At 36.2% G+C, this 22,186-nt stretch overlaps 1 protein-coding gene across 2 annotated transcripts in view; it reads right to left on the reverse strand.

The window, feature by feature from the left end:
* The window catches only part of SLC12A7 (solute carrier family 12 member 7), a gene marked incomplete at both ends in the record, with an annotated part of 67,475 nt that overhangs the window by 19,287 nt on the left and 26,002 nt on the right, over positions 1–22,186 (reverse strand). For both annotated transcript variants that reach the window (XM_079533065.1, XM_079533064.1), the window contains 11 exons: positions 616–720; positions 3,650–3,769; positions 5,864–5,962; positions 6,343–6,461; positions 7,750–7,924; positions 10,088–10,145; positions 10,800–10,898; positions 12,199–12,366; positions 16,497–16,708; positions 19,208–19,449; positions 20,654–20,784. In XM_079533065.1, coding sequence (XP_079389191.1) covers positions 616–720; positions 3,650–3,769; positions 5,864–5,962; positions 6,343–6,461; positions 7,750–7,924; positions 10,088–10,145; positions 10,800–10,898; positions 12,199–12,366; positions 16,497–16,708; positions 19,208–19,449; positions 20,654–20,784 — 1,528 coding nt within the window. The remainder of the gene's footprint in view (positions 1–615; positions 721–3,649; positions 3,770–5,863; positions 5,963–6,342; positions 6,462–7,749; positions 7,925–10,087; positions 10,146–10,799; positions 10,899–12,198; positions 12,367–16,496; positions 16,709–19,207; positions 19,450–20,653; positions 20,785–22,186) is intronic.

Below are 22,186 nucleotides of genomic sequence, written 5' to 3' on the forward strand. Positions count from 1 at the left end.
CACAGCTTTACAGCCTTCCCTATGAGGCCACATGGTATGGAATAGCCTCTTAACTAACTCAGGCCAGGTGTCCTCAGGCTAGTTCTGCTGCACACCATAAAGGCATTAGCTCTTCCCTGCCAAGTGACCTGGTCTGGCTGCAGACATGCATCCGTTACTCAGCAATACCCGAAACAGTGCTGTGCTATTAACACTGTTTCAGTTGAAACCAGGACATTTTCACAGGGAATGACATATAAAAGCAAAAGAGCCTTATGCACTTGCAGCACATGTTTTTCACAGATACTCTAGGATCAAAGGTAACTTGCTTTGAATCTGGAAACCTCTAATTAAACAATATTCTGCATTTTAGAAAGCCATGTCAACAATGCATGGATGTCAGTTCAATTTTATCCATGTAATCAGCAATCTGCAAGGCTGATTATGTGCTACTCATAAATAATATTCCTTTACAGTTAAATTACTGAATTGTAACTATATCTATTCCATGCTCAAGTTAAAACATGAATTTAATGTTGACTTTCACTTTGGTCATTAGCATTACCAGTAGTGTTCCCAATAGCTTCAGCCTTATGTGTGAATTATGTGTAAACTCAGAAGGCACGGGACTTTTACCTCCAGTTTTTGGTGTGAGGAGGACCATCTTCTACACGAAGCAAAGCATAGCGAGCTGCATTCAAAGAGAGTCCTCGTATTCCATCACCCCACTCTTTTTCCGCTCTTTGGAATGCAGAAGAGATTTAATTAACATGGTGCAGTTTATTTATACAAATTAAGAATATTTTCCCATGTGAAAGGTAAGAAGTATCAAAAATAAGTTGTGTCTCCCCCCTCTTTTTTTTTTTTTTTTTTTAAATATGAAGGCTTAACAAAAATCTCATACTGCAGATTTATATCCCAGGTCCTTTCAAGAAATCTGTTTATAATATTTTTAAATATTTATTATTTTTTGGTTTATGTTATACATAAAAGGTTTTTGTTTGTAATAATGGGAGCCTCCTAAGTTGCTTTCAAGCATTAGAATAAGCAAGATTTTACTTCCTATGTATTAGTGTTCTACCTTCTCCCCATATCCCTACTACCTTCTCTATTTCCTTTCTTTCTCAGCTCCTTCCAGAGAAACCTAGATCTTCATCCTTCTTCCCCAAACACTTTCCACCTCTACATTTTTTATTTCTCTTCATCCCAATGGAAAACTATTCCAGGTGACAAAGGACAGAAATGTTAGGCTAATGTTGCAATTACACTCTTTTATGGAAATGCTACTTTGGCTAGATCAATCTTCCTTCTCCCTCCTTTCCTCTCTGCCCCACTCCATTTCTCATATCACCCATGCCTCCCTATTTCCTTTCATGAATTTTCACCTTCCTTTGTTATTTCTAGACCTCTTTCAAAATTTAGGTACTAAAAGTCAAAATTTACCTTAGAGAACAAGGTAGCAACTATAATGTGCACTGACAGATAGACAGAAAGTTTCTTTTACTCAGTTACCCAAAAATTAAAACTCTTTTTTTTTGTCTAGATAACAATTTTTAGGATGCTTCAAGGTCTATTCTCCCTCACTCCTCCCACAAAAATCAGACTCTGCATTTATAAAGGCAGAGACTGAGTTTGACCAAAATGAAATCATTCCACAGGGTAGATGCAGCAGCCATGTTTCAACATTTCTAGAGTCTGTGTATGAATGTGGATGTATGTACAATGTTACATATGAATATACCAATAGACACAGCAGAACTGACCATTTCATTGGACAAGGTAAAACAGACAAGAGAAATTTCCTGTTGAATCTAATAACAAGGAGCTGTTAGGAGGGCTGCTTCAAAAGTAACGCCTCCTTTTTGTTACATCGGCCCACAATGTCGGAGGCTAATGGATGTTGGTGGTATGGCAGCAGAGTCTGAACCTTCCCTGAGTATTCTGTTACATTCTGTTGTTGAGCAACAGATTGCAGCAGAGGGGAAGTCTGACAAAATGACATCTGATGTAGATGAGCATGTGAATCAAATGTGTGGAATTGAATTCCTCCATGCAGAAAAACTTGCACTCACTGACATTCCTTAATTCTTGCAGATGTTTATGAAGACCAAATACTGGATGTTAGCACAGTGAGGTGCTGGATGGTACATTTCAGCAGTGATGGCAATGATGTGAAAGACAAACCATGTTCCAGGTAGCCACACAGATTTTTACGAGCATGGCATGCAGGCTCTTGTTCACTGCTGGCAAAAATGCGTAACTAGTGGTAGTGACTACACTAAAATACAGTATTTTATAGCTGAGAATTTGCTTTATCAAATAGTGTCACTGCGCTCTTTTTATCTGTTGTAGTTTTCATAGAAATAAATAGGAGGCATTACTTTCAGAGTGACCTATGTACAATCCAGGAAAATACTATCCAGGAGAACATTTATTCTGCAGATAGTGATATGAAAAGATGGAGAATGTACAATATGGAGTAGTTTACATCAGTTGATCTACAAACATTTGTGCTTCATTACTTATCAAAATACCTAGACTCATTTCAGTTTTCTGGTCTTGGTCTTTTTCTTGGCTAGCATCTTTTGTCACCAGATGTCTTTTCCTTGGAAATGGAAAATGTACACACTGATCAAGATTGCCTCTAAATTTTATGTATGTGTTTATTTAATGAATTGAATATGCTCTTTAACTCCCCTACCTCCCTGCATTTCTGACAGGTGTGGCTCTAAAAGTATATTGCAAGTTAAAGATTATCTAGGCCTTAAAAAATAAATCATTTTCAGTGGGTGTTCTGGCTTAAGTGCGATCCATTCTAAAAAGTGCTGAAGTTGACACAAAAGAGCAGAGTTTTACCACTTTCACAGAAGCTCACTATATCTTTGTATTAGTTGCTGCTCGGTGCCAAAAGATGATCACAGAATCACAGAAGAGGTTGGAAGGGACCTCAAGAGATCATTGAATACAACCCCCCTGCTAAAGCAGGTAGCCTATAGTAGGTTGCAAACATAGGCACCTAGACAGATCTGAATATCTCCATAGAAGGAGAGTCCACAACTCCTCTAACCTGTTCCATGCTCCATTCTTCCACATGCTTACATGGAACTTACTACGTTCAAGTTTTAGGCCATTGCTCCTCATCCTATCACTGCACACCACTGAAAAGAGCCTGGCCTCATCCACTTGCTGCCCATCTCCCTGTAGATGTTTATAAACATTAATCAGATCCCCTCTCAGTCTTTCTTTCCCCAGGCTGAACAGATCCAGGTTACTCAGCCTTTCATCAAAAGAGAGATGCTCCCTGAATCATCTTTGCGGCCCTCTGCTGGATTCCTTCTAGGAGATCCCTGTCTTTTTTGAACTGGGGAGCCCAGAACTGTGATGTACCTCTACTACCGAATTTAACACCACAATATTTGTTTAAATTAATATTTCCCAGCTATATTGCTTCTTATTTTGATTAGTTATATTTACTGAGTGTTTTGGAACTGAGCTTCCAGAGAAGTAAGAATTTTCAGACTTGTAATCTTTAATGTAGATGGAATCTTACCTTGTTTCAAAGAATATTCTTAGTTCTATTGCTTCAGTTGTACCTATTTTATATAACAAAAATCTTTTTGCTGAATATTAAATATATTAAATATAGAATAAATAAGATATTTGGTCTTACCCTCTATATTCTATGTATTTGTATATACATCCTGCGATTAGCATGGCAATCAAAGCATAGTACCAAGAGCAAATGAACATCAAGGCAAGACATAAACTCATTCCCAGGAATGAAAGAGTCCTAAAAGAAACCATTTTTTCCATTTTTTAAATAGGCATGCATATATTCTACAGTCAATTTCTTACTTAACTCCCCAGAAGACCTCTCCTTACCTTCCAATGTGAATTCACAGGTAAGTATAAGTAAAAATACACCTTCACAACTTTAGTTTATAAAAAATTACATTCTGAAGTCTTTTGTGTGAAACAAATGCAATTGAACTACACATAATAAATTCAATACACTTGTCAGTTCTGAAACTCTTACCATTCCCTCCAAGTAGGATCAGTTTCAAATCATTTTGTCATCACTTACTATGGATTGGTTGAAATTTCTCAAGCAATCCGAAGGACATTATGTTACTTAGAGCAAAAACAGTTGATTAATTTAAATTAATTTTGACTCACAAATTATTTTTCCACTTACAATGTGATACGTCTCTTGCTTAAGGCTTGTCTTTCAAAGGCTCTCAAGAATGACTGAGCTAGAAAAGTCATAGAAGCATGTCCAGACTGAAGTTTATGTGCCTGCTTTGCTTCCACTATAATTCAGACAGATGTAGCTCAGCTCAGAACCAGGCAGTTTTCTGGTTACATTTAGTTAGATACTTGAATTTCAAACACCTGCTTTCAAAGTCAGAACTTGCTTTCGCTGTACTGACAAGGAAGGCAGAAACAACTTTTGTTTGGTTCCTTTAGTTTGCTTTTTTATTATCATGCAAGTACTGAGACCAAATGCATCCAGTTTCATTTCAAAGAAATGCTATCTTCTTTTCTGAGTACATCAGCCTAAATACATTTTTCAGCTGCTCTTTCATAATTTCAGCCAACTGAAGATACTGGTTTCACTTAAAAAATAGTCCCATCCCACTTCTGAACAAGCATTTTGACACTTGCTTTTTCTGAAAAAAAAAAAAAAGATTATGTATTCACACAGTAAGTCAGTTGGCTCATTGGGAAAATGTGGGACAGGAAGAAAACTGTTGCCAAATTTTACAACTCTGCTTTCCCTTCCTTACCATAGTCCATCCTCTTCTTGGTACCCTCCCATCTGCATTAGATTCTATGCTTTGTACTTCCTAATATTTCTCACACAATCCCATTATTTGTGAGAGCAGGTGCTTTAAAAACAAAGCAAAACAACCAACCAATCATAAGAAGACAATTCCCCACTTTCTTCTTGATGTGGAAGTGATAAGACTTGAAAACCAGCATTGAAATATTTTGGGAATTAGGCGACAAACTAGTAAGTATTTACTGAGTATGCCCAAAAAGATATTTCAGGGATGAAAATATAGCATTTTAATTCTTCCTTACCATTTAAAGTGGGAAAAAAAAAAAAAAAACAACAACCCTCTTCCATACTAGAATCAGGCCTGTTCATCTCCAAAAGGTTCTAGTCTTTAAAGCATTTTGGCACTAAAATTTCTCTATAGAATCAGCTAATAAAAAAATCAGATGCATTTTCAACATTGGGTCAAAATTTAAAAACTTTCCCAATCTTATTCTGAACTTCTTCATCCTTTAATCCATTAAAAAATATATATATATACTTTTTGTATAACTGACCTTTACCAACTTCGTCAAGTATTCACTTGTGCACTGTGTACTTTTATTTCCAAATGCATGCTCAAAGCATGACATATTTTAAAAATAGTTGTCAGTTACAGAACAAACTGGTGTATATTAATTACGATATTTTCCCATAGAGGTTTGTTTTTTTGTATATACATTATCAAAATGAAAAGAAAAAAAAAAAAAAAAAAAAAAAAATCAACATTCCCAAAATATTGTACCATTTTGCCCCCTCTACAAAAAGTGATGCTCCATTTCATCTTCATTTTTACCCAATCAGAATGTCTCTTGGATTATTAACATTTTACACTGTAGACCTTTCCCAGACCCTCTGTAATAGTCACATGTTTTCAGGCTCACAATTACAACTCTATTCTAGACAGACAAAAGTAAATGCTACTGCTAGAGAAATTTGTTCATGCACTCAAACATTAACTCAATTAAGTCAGAAAGTCTGTTTTGATTAATGTCTGCAATAAAATTAACAAATCAAGGCTCTATAAGCAATTTTAATTATTCTGAATGAAAGAATATCCCCTACCAGTGGTAATACTTGAAACGAGGTCTCCAGTTGGGAGTTCGTAAGAGCGTTTGAACTGCACAAGCCAGATTTACAAACATATAGCACATCAGGAAAAACCTATTAAGGAAAAGAAAACAAATGCAGCCCAAAATCAGCCCAAAACAAATGCAATAAACCTCCAAGACGGAGTTGTTATCCATTCATACCCTAAAATATGAAACTGTTTCAGTAGGGAAAATGTTCATTTATTTATTTATTGAAAGTTAAACCTTTTTGCTAGCATTCAAGAAATCCATCAAGGAAAGTTTATTATGCCTAGAAATTGTGATGTAAAAAGATTTTTGTTTCAGACTATCTCAAAGATCAGATAGAAGTGTAACTCGTTAGAAAACTAGGTGTATTGGGTATTACTCCAAAGAGAAAAGTCATTGCCTAGTGAATTCAAACATAAAATACTATTAAGGTAAAAGAACATGAAATAACAAATTCATGCTTACATTGAAAGAATGGGTGCAACATTGTCCAAAGAAGCTATCAGAATTCCTATTTCACAAATAGCAGCAGTGAGGAGCAGAGCCCATGTTGGTTCTCCATTCGCCTTTCCATGTCCAAATACCTAGTTCAATTCAAGTATAAAGTAAAATTGGGAAAAAGCTGCTTATTATAGTGTTTTAAAACACAATGCAGACAGTGAACTACTTGGAACCAAACCCAGTCATCATTTAGAAGGGAAAAGAAACAACAACAAAAAAAATTGTTAAAAAAAAAAGGGGGGAGTGTAAAAACATTTATCTCCAATATGAAAAAAAATGTTTACTAAAATAAACAATGGCTACATTACATTGAAGTATATCAGCAGCTGCTGTTGAAATAATCTAAAGTAATTTAAAATCTGCATGCATCAGTTGCATTTAGTCTATAAAAAGTTAACACAGTTTAAAGCATTATTTTTTGTATCACACACAACAGGCACCAAGTCTGTGGTTAGATCAATACATGCTCTTTGGAGAGGACTGAGTCTAGTTTATTCTGCGTTCCCCTCCACACTTAAAACCACTACACACTCACTGCTACTTTCCATAATTACGTTCTTCTCGAACGTGTAGGTTGTTCACTTCATCCATTCTTTATTCTGTGTTCTCCTTTCCCCTCTGCTTTCTCTCATGGACAAGACAATCGTGGAGGTTCTTTTTCAACCTTCATGACTGTATTCTATTCCATGACTCATTGATAAGTCTACTTTTCTTTATAATAAAATGTTACTTTTTTTTCTGATTATGGTTTGAAAGCCCTTTGTTTCATTCTTAAAAGATGTCCGACTGTTGTCCCCATATTAATCTCCTCTCGTTCCTAATTCCCATGCAACAGTTGTATGACTCCAAAACTGCAAGTACCTTCCAAGTCTCAAATCCCTCAAAAAGAAAAGTCTTGATATATGGAGTCATAAGAGGGAATTACATTGTTACTCTTGACTTCACTCAGCCTCCAAAAATGAATAAAATTGATAACTGTATCTCTGATGTGAGAAGTGATATTCATCTCTATCATGAAATTAAATCAACTCAGTTCACAAACACCAATCATTAGCACTGTCTAGAGTCAGAAAGCTTAGTTGTCTCTTTGATTGCTCATTTCAATTTACATAAGTTTTTCAGTCTTGACCTACTAACATTTATATATATGTATGTACATACAGACAAAAATAACTAAATTGCACTGAAATAACTGAACTTTGGTCTGCAATAACTTACTATATTGCTGTAAATAAGTAGTCCTGACTTCAAATCTTTTTTTTTTTTTAGTTCTGGAAGAACAGCAGAAATAATGCTTCTTTTTTTTTTTTTTTTTTTTTTCTGTCAACAAAATAAATGCCACACTTGAAATATATAAAAGTATTCTCTCACTTGAATAAATGGTACAATGCCATCTCTTGCAATGGCTTGCAACAGACGGGGTGCACCAGTCAGACTTTGGAGACCAGCACCACATGTTGAAAAGAATGAACCAATCACAATAACCCATGGAGAAGGCCAGGCCAGTGTACCAACCACTAGGTTTCCATCAACTGCTTCACCAAACCTTAGAGAAGGGAAAAACAACACAAAAGCAAGGAGTAAACACAAGTTAACAACAACAACCCACAGTAAACACTAAAACAATTTTTTTTATAGCTTCACAACCCATATCTCAATCTTTTTGGACAATCTTAGATGCTTAGATGCTGCCTTTTAAGATGACACAGTCACTATTAGCTATCTTGGCAAACTTTACAAAGTTAACAATACAAAAAAAAATGGAAAAAGTCTGTGTCCCACCTGTATGTAAGACTGGCGTGCCCAATGCATAAACAGATTTGTTGAACTAATGTTCACACTTTTAGTAGTGTGATACTAATATATTGACAAGGAGATGCAGAGAAACTACTAGATACAGCCATCCCAAGTTACTCATGTCTTCTGATTATTATGCCACCCAATGCAATTCAAAAGAGCAACTTTTGGGAGTATCAAAAGGGGAGTATCAAAAAAAAGGAAGAACTTTCATAATACAGCACTGAGCAATGAATCCAATGCCACCGATTTTTCTTTTACTCTTTTCTTCTTCCTAAAGATAATTGACTTTATGCTCATTTATGGACACGTTGGGTAAAGAATGAAAAACTTCTTTTTTTTTTTTTTCCCAAATGATTTTGTTTTTAAAACAAGTAAGCCTCTGGTAGTTCATCTTAGCTTTGTAAGCAAGTAACCAAAATCAGTTTAAAGAACATGTGCTCTATGGTACTGTGGTAGCATGTAACTTCTTCACTTTTTAAAATTTAATAAACACCAGAGAAAAGAAAAGGCTGTAGGCTAAGAAAAGTTAAATACTTCTCTATTTGGACCAGCTACTTGACAAGATTCAGAGACATAATAATCAGATCAGTTGTAAACAAGTGTTCAAGTTCTTGCATATTCTAAAGCTTGTACAGCCACACACTATCTTCAGTAGATGAGAAGACAGGAAAAGACATCCTTTAAATACAAAGGAGAAAAACAGGCTATGTTTCTCTGAGCTGCATCTTCATTCTTAATACAAGTATTGGAATTTGGCTCCATTAAGAAAACTTGAAATGTGAAAGAACGTACAAGGTTTTTCTTCCCACTGCAAATATGACAACCCACAATGAAAAGAAAAACAGACTTTGAAATAGACAAATCCTGCTACATTTCATTCTTATGCTAGACTTCAGAAAAACATGAACTGGCAGCTGTAAACGAAACTATCAACAATCTTGGATCAGCAATCTTGCTGCAAATGCATTCTGCTCTAGCAACAGATCTGTGGAGCTGTTGGAGAAGGTCCAGACCACAAATATAATCAGAGAGCTGGAGCATCTCCCCTATGAAGACAAGCTGAGAGAGTTGGGCTTCTTCAGCCTGCAGAAGAGAAGGCTGCGAGGAGACCTCATTGCAGCCTTCCAGTACTTAAAAGGGATTATAAGCAGGAGGGGAATCAACTTTTTACTCAGGTAGTTAGCGGTAAGACAGAGAGGAAATGTTTTTAAGCTCAAGGAGGGAGGATTAAGATTGGCTGTCAGGGGGAAGTTCTTCACATAGAGAGTGGTGAGGTGCTGGAACAGCTGCCCAGAGAGGCTGTGATGTCCCATCCATCCCTGGAGATGTTCAAGGCCAGGTTGGATGGGGCCCTGGGCAACCTGATCTGGTATTAAATGTGGAGGTTGGTGGCCCTGCCTGTGGCAGGGGTTGGAACTTGATGCACCTTGGGGTCCCTTCAACCCAAACCCTTTTATGACTCTGACAGATTACCTGCATTCAGCTTGCAAAATCTGTCCTAATATGAGTCCTAATTTATAAGTGATCATTTTAAAAACCAAGAGGTGTCGTGCATCCACTAGATGGTATATTGTATTCTTTCTGATGAACTCCACTTGTCATACAGGTGTCAAAAAAAATTTTCATCTTTATTCCTCAGGAGCATACTACCTCTCCTGACCTAATAAAAACACACTTACCTCCATCTCAGCCAATTCTACAAATACCAACTATGCTTTTGTCTCTCAAGAGTGTTTAATTAGGAACAGTTCCACTTCACAAACATTTATCCCGGATGCTTCCTCTATATGCTTCCTCTAATATTCCACATGGATGTTTCCCAGAAGAGCCATTAATGAAATGAAATCTAATTAACAAAACTCACGATCATACATGCTCCCTATAGAATTACAAGTTGAATGCAACTTACTTATCTCTTAATACCACACCTTCTATACAGGCACCAAACAACACTATGCATGAAAGATCTATTATTGAGACTGAAGGAAGACAAATTGTAAATAAATAATTATATAGAGAAAAACTTAAATGTCCATCATAACTAACTTCAGTTTTTTTTATTTTGCTTTTATTATTCTCCCATACTTTACGTATGTCCTGCATTTGATCCACAAACGTTTTATAATGTATTGGAAGCAAACGGCTCATGCATCACAAAACAGAACATGTAATTTCTCATGCAAAGATATTTGTGTCTTCTAGTTACTGAATAAATAACAATTTCTACTGCTGTTACCTAGCTTTAAGATTTTTAGTGGCTGTACTGAGTACAAAGCAATCTGCCAACTGAAATATGCTATAAATCTCTATTGGTTAACTATAAATAAATTGTAATTTGGAGTTTGCTGGAAGCTGGAGTTTGAAACCTTAGTAGAAAACAGGAAATTTTAACCATCTATGTGCATATATTTTACAGTTATATATATATAAAACACATAATATATGTGTATGCTTATAAATATGTAATATATATATAAATAAAAAAGATTTATTTTCAGGTTGGATTTCATTAATTTTATACTCAGGCTACTCAATGACTTTTTCAAAAAAAAAAAAAAAAAAAATCAATACCATGCCTACGGAATTTGGACTAGAAAAAAAAGTCACAGCACAAAGGATACAAATAAAAGAAGTAGTTGAAATAGCTAGAATTGTTCCAGTAGGAATAGATTTCTGAGCATCCTTAAGATCACCAGATCTGTTTGAACCTGCCATAATACCTAAAGAAAAAGAAATTTGTATGTCATAAAACCAGTGAATTCTAACTTCACTTAAATAACCAATAGAACTGGAATATTTAACTTTTATTGTATCATAACCAAAAAGCAAGCTACAGAAATTATTATATTACTGCATCAATCCTTGTTTTGTATATTCATTTGATTCATAAATTTGTGTTACCACTTATCTCTGAGGGAACTAAATCCAGAAGGCTCAGTAAAAACTTGATCATTTTTAGAACAGGAAAGTGTACAAGAAAAGCAAAACGTAGGAGATGGATGTTATAAACATGAGATTAGGAATTTTTACCAGCATGACCAGATGTACAAATTCTTACTAAGCAGACCATACATAGTAAGATATGCAAACAAATGTACTAAATAACAAAAATGAAACAAAAAGAAGGGAGCAATAAGAAGCACAAAAGGAATGGTCATGAGATCACAGGCACACCTTCATGTTTCTCTAACCTAATTAGAGAACAAAAAATTTTTACTGACACAATGTTAAAAAGTAGAATAAAAACATTCTTTCCTAGAATTGCCTTATCACCACTAGAGACAAAAAACAGTAGCTAAGGTCAACGCATTCCAATGCAAAAATATTGTTGAACTCCACACAGTGAAATCCTAACTACAAGCTAGGATATGATGAGCTGCTGATAAAGAGAGAAAGAGGGAAGTACAGAAGTGAGAACAGTGGAGAATATGAAGAGACACCTCCATTTGGTATTCTATTAGTAAATAGTGCTGCAAATTTGCATCAAAATTCTGTTTTGTTCTTTGATATTAAATTGCTTGATCTGGGATTTTTCAATAAAAAGTTTTCTAGCAATTTCAGGAAAATGAAATCTGAGGGAAACTAACCTAGCTTTTAGTCTTGATCAAAAAAAGTCTACTGTTAAAGCTGAGGAGAAAACAAACAAACAAACCAAAAAACCCCACAACCTAGAAGTTTAAACAAGGTACAATGTACATAATACATAACAGTTTTCTTGCATGCATTTGAAGATTAAAACATTATAAAGATAAAAACTTATAATTCAGCTGCAACTTACTGTGAATAGCCATCAAGGTTTCTTTTTTCTGTGAGAGGTAGAAAACAGCCTGTCAACTGATCCATTAAGTTCTATAAACCCCTAAAATAAACAGCAGCCAGCTATGTCTCTCTAGCACCCGAAAATCTATTACTTAAAACTTGGACAGATAAGGAATTCCATGTGTCATCAATATTCACACCAAATTTTTTTCTTCAGCTATAAACACACATTCTCATTCAAGAAAAACAGTTTTAGTCTACCTGTTACAGATGGGAAATAAATCCCTACAAGCACTGTGAAGTAGGTCATGATGTCTGTGAAAACATAAGGACGTCCACCAATTTTTATGTCTTCTGATCCAGAAATTGATGGCTGACTTTTTTTCTCAACTATTGATCCTTTCTCCGAATAGGTGCTCCACAGATTATCTACAAGGGGGGGGGAAAAATAGCCATTGTAGCCTCTGATTCAGAATATTAGAGAGACTGCAGTACCCTTGTAAGTTGGATGACTTTTCATCTATAAAAAGCATGACATTTCCCAATGCTTCTTTATGAAATTTAGACACAGCAGCAATAACATCAGTATCAGTCATAACTGGTGGACATTTCCATTGGATGCCAGTAGAGATGTAGTGGTATATGGGATACGCTGTAAAAAATTTTCTTCTGTTAAAGACTGAGTTACAGAATTAAATTCTAACATATTCTAGAACATCCACTTAGATTATACAAACGTATGGATGTATTACCAGCTATAGTGTTCTAAAAAACATAAAAAGTATAGCAGTAAAGGAAAAAAAAATTTTTTTTAATCTCCAGATTAAGGAAATTTGGACAATAGCTCAAGATTTGGCTGTTCACAATGAAGGTATTCCAAATGGCTATTAGTCAAACTTCAGAAGAGGACCAATGAACAAAGGAAATTTAAACAAACAAAAGCAACACACACAAACTACAGGTAATGGTCCACATTCCCCCAGATACAAACTACGAATGTTTGCATAACGAAGGTCAATAAACTAGTAGCTTCCAACAGTTTACATTTGGGAAAATGTTAATTATGCCCCTCCAAAAGATGGTAAGGACTTAAACACAGATCTCATTCTAAAATAAGTCTTTGTTACCTTCAACACAATATGAAGATTCAGAATCAAAATCAATCTCCTATGGAGCCAAAGATTCAGATTTGCCCAAGAACTATTATAACTGCTATGAAATAATAATAAATGGAATCATGCATGAGAAAAAACTGTAAGCAAGAGAAGAGTTACGGTTAAAAGGAAAGGTAAACATGAATTGCTACAAAGCAACTACACATGTTATTTCATTGAAATGAAGAACAAACTAATGTACAGGTGAAGACACATAAAAGCAAGAGCTAGGGAAAACAAGAAAACCAAAATTCAGGATTTTCAGCAAACATTTGAGTAACAGAAAATGAGGCAAGACCTCCAAATTCCCAACTACAGCATGCAGAATACAAACTACAGCAAGTCTTTGAACAAAGTGAAAAATAAACCACCAGTGCAGAAAGAGTTCATTTGAGAAATCTTTGCTATGCATTGAGTTCCAGCTAATATTACGTATCAGAACTCATGTTCACACTCAGCAAGCACAACAGGTTTATCCAAGAATACCAAAGGACTTGTGCTGCTAAAAATTAATTTATCTGAAACTGCACTGCTACCCAAGGGTTAAAGTATGGCAAGCATAGGGTCAACTTGAAAGCAGCATCTGCAAATGAACAACTGGCAGCAACAACAGCAAGGAATAAAAGTAAGACACACATAGGTATTACTTCTGAATTCAAATGTAATAAGTTTTTATTTTGAGTTTTGAGGAACCATGGAAGTCTAGCACAGCTTTTGTTAAAGAAAGATTGTACCTCAGAATTACTTAAGTTCCTTGGTAGAAACATACCTGAAGTAGATTTCTGAATTTAGCCCATCTAGACTTCCCATATGTTTCTGAAAGATTCCTTGGGCAAAAAAAGCTTAAGATGGACATGGAATAAAAGATTTCACATGTATTTTAAAGTGGTTCAAAGACAAAAAACAACAGGTAAAATTAAGTGTATATTCAGTTTTACAGCTCACAGAATCATAGAACTGCTCAGGTTGGAAAAGACCTTCAAGTCCAACCACAACCTAACCATACCACCCTAACTCTGACAACCCTCCCCTAAATCATGTCCCTGAGCACCACACCCAAATGGTTTTTAAACACATCCAGAGATGGTGACTCAACCACCTCCCTGGCGAGCCTATTCCAGTGCTTAACAACACTTTCTGTAAAGAAGTGTTTCCTAATATCCAGCCTAAACTTATCCTGGTGCAACTTAAAGCTGTTTCCCCTCGTCCTGTTACCTGTCACCAGTGAGAAGAGACCAGCCCCACTCTCGCTGTAAGCACCTTTCAGATACTGGAAGAGAACAGTAAGGTCTCCTCTCAGCCTCCTCTTCCCCAGACTGAACAGCCCCAGTTCCTTCAGTCTCTCCTCATAGGCCACATTCTCCAAGCCCTTCACAGCCCTGTTGCCCTTCTTTGGAGCTGCTCCAGCACCTCAGTGTCCTTTCTGTACTGAGCTGCCCCAAACTGAACACAGCACTCAAGGTGAGGCCTCACCAGTGCCGAGTCCAGGGGCAAGATGACTTCCCTGGTGCTGCTCACCACAGCATTCCTGATCCAAGCCAGGATGCCATTGGCCTTCTTGGCCACCTGGGCACACTGCTGGCTCATATTCAGCCCACTGTCCATCAGCACACCAAGGTCCCTTTCCATCAGGCAGCTTTCCAACCACTCCTCCCCAGGCCTGTAGGGTTGCCTGGGGTTGTTGTGTCCAAAATGCAGGACCTGACACTTGGCCCTATTGACACTCATACAGAAAACTCATACAGAAACTCATACTTGGCCCTTTGATCCATTCTGTCCAGGTCCCTCTGTAATGCCTTTCTACCCTCTGGCAGATCAACACTCTCTCCCAACCTGGTGTCGTCTGCAAATTTACTGAGGGTGCACTCAATCCCCTCATCAAGATCATTAATAAAGGTGTTAAATAGAAGCAGCCCCAGTTCCAAGCCCTGGGGGATACCGGCTGCCAACTGGATTTAACTCCATTGACCACAACTCTTTGGACCCGGCCATCCAGCCAGTGTTTCACCCAGCACAGTGTACGCTCATCCAAACCATGCCAAACGTGGGCACACAGCTTCTCCACGAAGATGTAGTGGGGGACAGTGTCAAAGGTTTAGAAAAGCCAAAAGCTCAGGAAACCCACCAGTAAACTTCCCCAAGAAATGGTACCAGGATGTAACCTGTGCTTTCCAATGCAAAGGTGGTGAATGCAAAAGCCACCTGCAAAGAACTACGCAAAAACTTTCTACTCAGTCACCAAGCCTGGTAAAGAAACTGATGAAATTTATCCATAGGTAAGTGTCAAACAATGAACACTGGAAAGTTTTTCCCTTACACTGAGCTTTCAGCAGACTCATAATGGTTGTTAGAGATCTTGGCTTCATGTGACATCAGGAAAATGAAATGCACTTTTATACAGTAGTACTGTATTACAAAAAACACAGCTGTTCGAAGCTTAGAATACAAGACTGTTTTCTGAGCATACGGAGGGAATGTAAAGTAGCATGAGAAGAGATACGTAATATTTAAGAAAAAAAGATATATGTACTAACTTACAAAATGCATACAGTAAAAATAAATAAAATCTCAAGTCACAGTTCTTGCAATAAGCATTTTAGTCAAAAGCAGGATTTCATCTTTGATTCTGAGGAAGCTGAGTGAGTTTATATAAAAATTCAGACACAAAGCAGCCTACATTTCAGCTGGAACTGAATGTGTATTTGTACACTTTATGTTTAATCTTTTAAATTGAGTTACTATGGCAGTAATAATATTACTTAGTGCCCCTATCTCTCTTTACAGAGAGTTGCATATTTCTATAATCAAATTCTATTTTAAGGGAACGTGGAGGACAGGAATCAGAACGTCCTTCTCATCCTCATAAACATTATTTGTTCCTATACAATACTATCTATTATATGTTCAAAATGAAATTTATGAACCTGTGCAATTAGTTTAAACCTAAAGCAGCCACAATTGTATAAAAACATAAACATAAGATATTCTACACACTTTGTAGAAAGTCTCCTGTCCAAATGCTAGACTGATAGCTAGAAAAACTTTATTTTTTCCTGAACTGGCATGCTGTACATTGTTGGACAAACAACAGGACTTTACTTCTCAACATGCCATCTGTAAATTGGAAAGAAGTTCTCCCTCACGGGATTTTGAAATAACTGAATTTGATGTGATAGAAAAATAGCTTTTGAAAGAGTGCCCGTAAAACCTTAACGATCCCCATATGAAAGCAATTCATATTAAGCTTCCAAAACCAGACGGAAATGTTGAAGAAGGAAGTAGACTCCAGGAAGCAATCTTTCAACACAAGTAGATTATTACTAAGGAGTAGTGACAGGCTAGAATACTACATTACTGCACAGCTTCGGGCCGAATCAGCACAGATCACTGTGCTTTCTGACTTACCAATTAGAACTCCACTCAGTATTCCTGGAATCCCTTGAATTTCTGTTACATTATTGAGGCTGAAGTAGTCATCACACATAGCAGTAGGCAAAGAACTATTGCAGAAGAGCAGCCACAAGTTTGTGGTCTTTGTTTCATTATTCCTTTCAGTAAATTTGGCACAGACATCAAAGCTGCGCTTTGACAAGGTACGGTTTCCAAGAAGACAGATGCTACAAACAAAACAAAACAAAACAAACAAAACAGTGTTTCTTCAGCATAGTAGTGTGCATTTAAGCATTTTTTAATCCATTAGACTTCCTCAGAAATCCAGTATTTATAGCACTTATGTTATGGGCTGTACAACATCTACTAAAGCAGAAGAGTCTCTCCATATAAAACCATCATCAGTAACATTTAAAATACCAGTCAAACATTTCCACTTTAAGACAGCTTCTATGCTTTCTGATTATTCTTTGGAAAATATAACAAATTCAAGCAGCTTGACCACTAAATAATAGGACTGAATATATCATGACCTCTATTAAAAAAAAAAAAAAAAAAAAAAAAAAAAAAAGTGAAACGAAGTCATTTGATTTATAATGCAGTGACAAGCTTGACCAAAAAAAATACAAAAGAAAAATTAAGCAAGAGTCGTGCACTTTTCCAAGAAGTAAGTTCTTTAGACTAACAGCTAAGGAAGTAAGCCAGGAAATGAGTAAAGTTTAAAAACACTGAACTCATAGCTCAAAGTATTGTATAGTTCTTTGCAAGAAGCAATTAGGACACTCAGAAAACTAGGAATATTTTGCAAAAAGCAAATGGTTATTAACAAAGAACATTAAACACCTACTACCTACTTTTGTTAACCCTTTGTTAAGCTATGCAAAAGACATTCAGGAGATACCTCCCCCAGGCTTGTTTAATAAAGTGGTTCATTGCATCTATGAAGATGAAACGAGGAATGATCAAATAAAGCATCAGAGTTAGGCAGGTAAGATATAGCACATAGGCAGTAAACATCTGGTACTTCTGAAGCAGTTCAGGAATCTGGTAATAAACAGCATAAACATAGCATTTGCTATCAGGCCAAGTATGCTAAGTCATGCAGTATGTTTACTTAGCTTAGTTTTTTACTTCCTGTTTCTGATACCAGTGAAGAGTACAAGAAGGGAAATTTACAGGACACCAGTACATCTCCAGGTACAGCTGCAAATCCATGGAGATCAAGCAGATTTAACAGAAAGCCCACTGCTAAAGAGAATGATCTTCCTTGTTTATTATTTTTGCTATTGGATTTGGTTAACTACTCAACCTCTAGAAACTTCTTCCAGTTTGATTTGGCTGTAAGATCACGATGTGAGCTAATAAAGTACAGTATTTCACCATCTACAAAATGCCTACCACTAACAGAGATGGAATGAGGTGATAGACATAGCTAAGTGAATAGGGAAACTGGTGTTTTTATAAAATGTCCAAATGTTAGACTAGAAGCTAGAAAACTATTTTTACAAACCTACACCAACTTGCTGTATGACGGTGAGTTTGGTGACCTACTCATAGCTTTATTATAATGTGAAACCACATTTGAGTTTCTTCTTTTAGGGCAGATTCACCAAAATGTGAACAATTCTATTTATAGAAAGATAAGCTTTGTTTAATATTTTTTCCAAATAGTAATGAATCACAGAAGCAGTTTCCAGAAATTTGGTAATAAGTCTTACCAATGCTACATACCCAGAGAATCCCTCTTTTACCTATACAAATAAACAAATAAAAGATTTAAATATTTCCCTAGTGGAAGTTTGAGTTTCTGAGAAATTCAAGTTTTCTTCAGAGAAGTGTCAAATTTGAACATATTTTTATTTGCCAACAGAAAGGTTTCTGTTTATCTTTTACAGTACAGTCCAAAAATACTGCCTAACTGCTCAATTTAAGCAGCAACCATTAACATGTCAGATTACTATGGAATTCTGCATCGACCGTATAGCAAAGGATCAGTTTGACATAACAGGTGGCAATTCACTACAGAAACTCTCATCTCTTCCACTACTGTTTTAAGCAGTACTGTTCTTTGCTCTCCAAGCAGGAAGAGATGCACAAAAACAAAACCAGCATACTGGTAACTGGACAACCAGACACATTTTCAGTGAGCTGAAGAAAGGTACAAGATAAAGATGTTGAGAAACAATATGCCACGTGCAACAACAAAACTAGACTTTAATAACAAAAAGGTAGAAAAGTTTTTGCGTAAAGCAAGTGAATTGAATAATGTAAAGCTTCTATTTTGAATAGGGTGAATAGAAGTCTTAAAAAGTTCATGACAAATTTTTAAAGTACGCTACCTCCCGTTCATAGTTACAACATTTCCTTGAAGATTTTACTTTATTCTGCATACTTCATTTCTTAATTGATTAGATAAAGCAGCTATATTTACTGTCAGCAAGACCACTTTTGCATGTAGGTATGAAAAGAACAGTGGCTAAAAACATTTAAGTAACATTAAGCATGAAAGAACATTTTCCAAAGTTATGACTTACAAAGATTCAAATAGGTAGCTCACGATAACAGAAGATCACGTAAGTGCCTCATAAAGATATGAAACCTTCCACTGAGATCAGTGTGAGCATATTTTTAAGTTTAGCTTAAAACTTGGTTGTAGTAGCTATTCTTTCCCCCTACTTTTTTTTTTTTTAATAATAATCTATACTATTTAATGATATGTTACTTACGGAAAGTCTGGTGGGTCAATAGCAGTCTTAATAACTCCAGCATATATGGCAATGATGGATAGAATCACACAGGCAAGGAAGACTAGTGCAAGTTTGTTGACATACTTGACTCCCACAAAAACTACTATGGCCATCAGAATGATAATACATGTCCCATAAACTCTCATGTTGTTCAGCATGGCCTGTGTTTCTTCACCAACCTCTTCTGCTTTAAATATGGCGGCACTTGGAGAAATGTAAGTCTGCAGGAGATATGGAAATTGCCTTTCATGTAATAACAATCATTTTATGAAGCACTAAATTTACTTTAACTTTAAAATCTAAACTACTACAGTTGGCAGTTTTCTTACTTCACAAAGAAGTTCAACCAGATGGCATGGTTATTTAGTGAAGAAAGAGCAGAAACAAATATCCTCACATGTGTCTGGCATAATGAAACAACAAAAAGTTATTTTCAAGATTTTTCCTAGTATAGAGGCACTGTAAGAAACTCAGGTTTAAAGTGCAATGAGGCTTTAATTACGTGCCACTCCTATTTTTCAACTACATCTTTTAGATAAATTACTTTGAAAACCAACATGTATAGAAAGTGGTATTATCAGAAAATCGTAAAGCTGAATGAGCATCCTATATAAGTGGAAAAGGAACAAGGGTGAAGATGAAATAAGAGGACAAAACAGAGTGGATATACTGAGAAACAGGCGCAGCTTTTGGTCCAGCTTTTTCTCTGTTTTCTAACAGTTTCTGCCTCTCATAAATTTGTCTTTGCCAGACAAGAAAAAACAATAAGAAACAGAGGAAGACAAGGAACACAACAAGTATGTTTCCATGTGACAGGTACAGATTGCAAAGAGGATGCCACACTGTAGTGTCTGATACCCACACAAAGAACAAGCTATTGCTCACTCTTCTCTTCCTACACCAGAAATTCCAAAACTAAATCTTACTATTATGAGTAGTTTTCCTTGAACTATATAAGACTACAGTAGCATAAACATAATCTGAAAGATTCTTTTTTTATCCAGAGCATATTATGAAGAGGTAGCAAAGAGATACATCCCATTTGGTAAAATTACTGTCTAATGTGACTTAAGTGACTTAAAGTCACTTACTGAACTGTTTTGTTCCTAATTTAAGTGGGGAAAAAAACGTTAAACTGTTTAAATACTGATCATAATTTCATGATCATAAATTTATTATCATCATTTATTATTATCGCTGGGCTACAGACAGCTCCACAAATCAAAGTTTGTTGAACTTCTTCAAATATTCATAAAAAGAACTGGAATATTGACATACTACAAATGTGGTACCAAAGCATTCAAAAATCAGACTAGAATACATTTTAGGTGTCATTATAACTTATCTATGATTATTATATTTAGACAATGCTCAGTGATCTCTCAAAATAGACTGAAAATAGACTTATGAGAAACCAGTACTTACCAATAAGATTTCAATGGTACCAAGAATGTACATTGCTCCTGCAAAGGTTGTACCCAGGTAAAAACAAAGTCCCACTGCTCCACCAAACTCTGGCCCTAAAGATCTTGAAATCATGTAATAGGAGCCTCCAGCTGTGAATTTAACCAAGAAGATTCCAACTTTTCAGATTAATAAAAGCAGTAGAGATCAAAACATTCTGTCATTCAATCAGCGCAGGTACTTGAGAAAATCTCTGCATGCATCTCCATTAAAATGTTCTTACCAAACCTGTATTTGATGTTTACACCAAATGTGCTGTTAGAACGTACACTTTGAGGTGCACATCATCACATGCATTTTCACAAAAGCAGTGTTTTCAAAACATCAGCTACCCAAACATTTTAAGCATTAGGTTCATCCATCAGAATTAAAGAGAAAAAAAAAAAAAAGAAAAAAAAAAAAAACAATTAAAAAATGAAAAGTAAAGAGATACTAGCCAGTTTTGTTGGTTATTTGCCTAAGACCATTTCTTGCTAAAGAAATGAAAATAAAATTACAACACTCTAATCACTTAAAATCAGTAAGCTTTTTTTTTTTTTAGACAGCTAGAACTGGGAAATGAAGATGTTCGTAGTTTTTGTCTTATACTACACAAATAATTCATCATATATCAAGCAGTTGCACAGAAGTCCTGCAATGTTTTTCTGTTCTCATTAATCCCTGCCAATACTGTCAGTTATGGTGCCGGCTTGGTCCTCAGCAAAGTAGTTGATTGTGGCACTACAGACTGCTAAACAACCAGTGCAAAGAAGAAAATATGACAGGTGATAGCTGTAGCTGACTCTTTTCTGAGAGGTACAAAGGCATCAGTTTGCTACCCTGACCCACTCACATGAGAGGTATGTCTCTTACCATGAGCCTATGTAAGTACTACAAATGTTACCAAGAAATTACCAAGCCTTGTACAGCTTGCAGAACCACTATCCATGGCTGTTATTTTATGCAGCACCAACAACACTGTCAAGGACATCCAAAGTGTATCATGAAGGACTATAGAACCCTTGGAACAGTGTCAAGAGGCCCTGGAGTATAAATGATCTTTTCAATCCTACCAATCAAAAGAAAAGGCTTTAAGAAGACCAGTACAATCTGGCAGATCAATTCATAGTTGCCAGACAAGTGATTTGGCCAAGGATATGGCTTTTTAGACCGTGGTACTCTTTGGGAAACCTGGTCTAGTAGGGACCAACGGTGTCAATCTGTTGGAGAGCTAGTACATAAGTGATAAAAAGAAAGACTAGGGGAAATGTAAGCTCTCTCCTGAAGAAACTGAGAGACATGGTTACCCGGACATAGAGAAGGTAGTACTCAGTGTTTTTTTTGACTCAGCCTTCACAGAAGGCAAAGGCAGACACAGAGAGTAAAGAACTGCCCGCTGTAGGAGATCAGGCACAAGACCACTTAAGGAACCTTAACATGCACAAGTCTGAGGGACCTGACGAGACGGACATGAAGGTCCTCATGGAACGGCGGATAAATTTCCTGTGCATCTAT

This window comes from Tetrao urogallus (assembly GCF_951394365.1).
Source record: "Tetrao urogallus genome assembly, chromosome: 3".
NCBI classification, from domain to species: Eukaryota; Metazoa; Chordata; class Aves; order Galliformes; family Phasianidae; genus Tetrao; species Tetrao urogallus.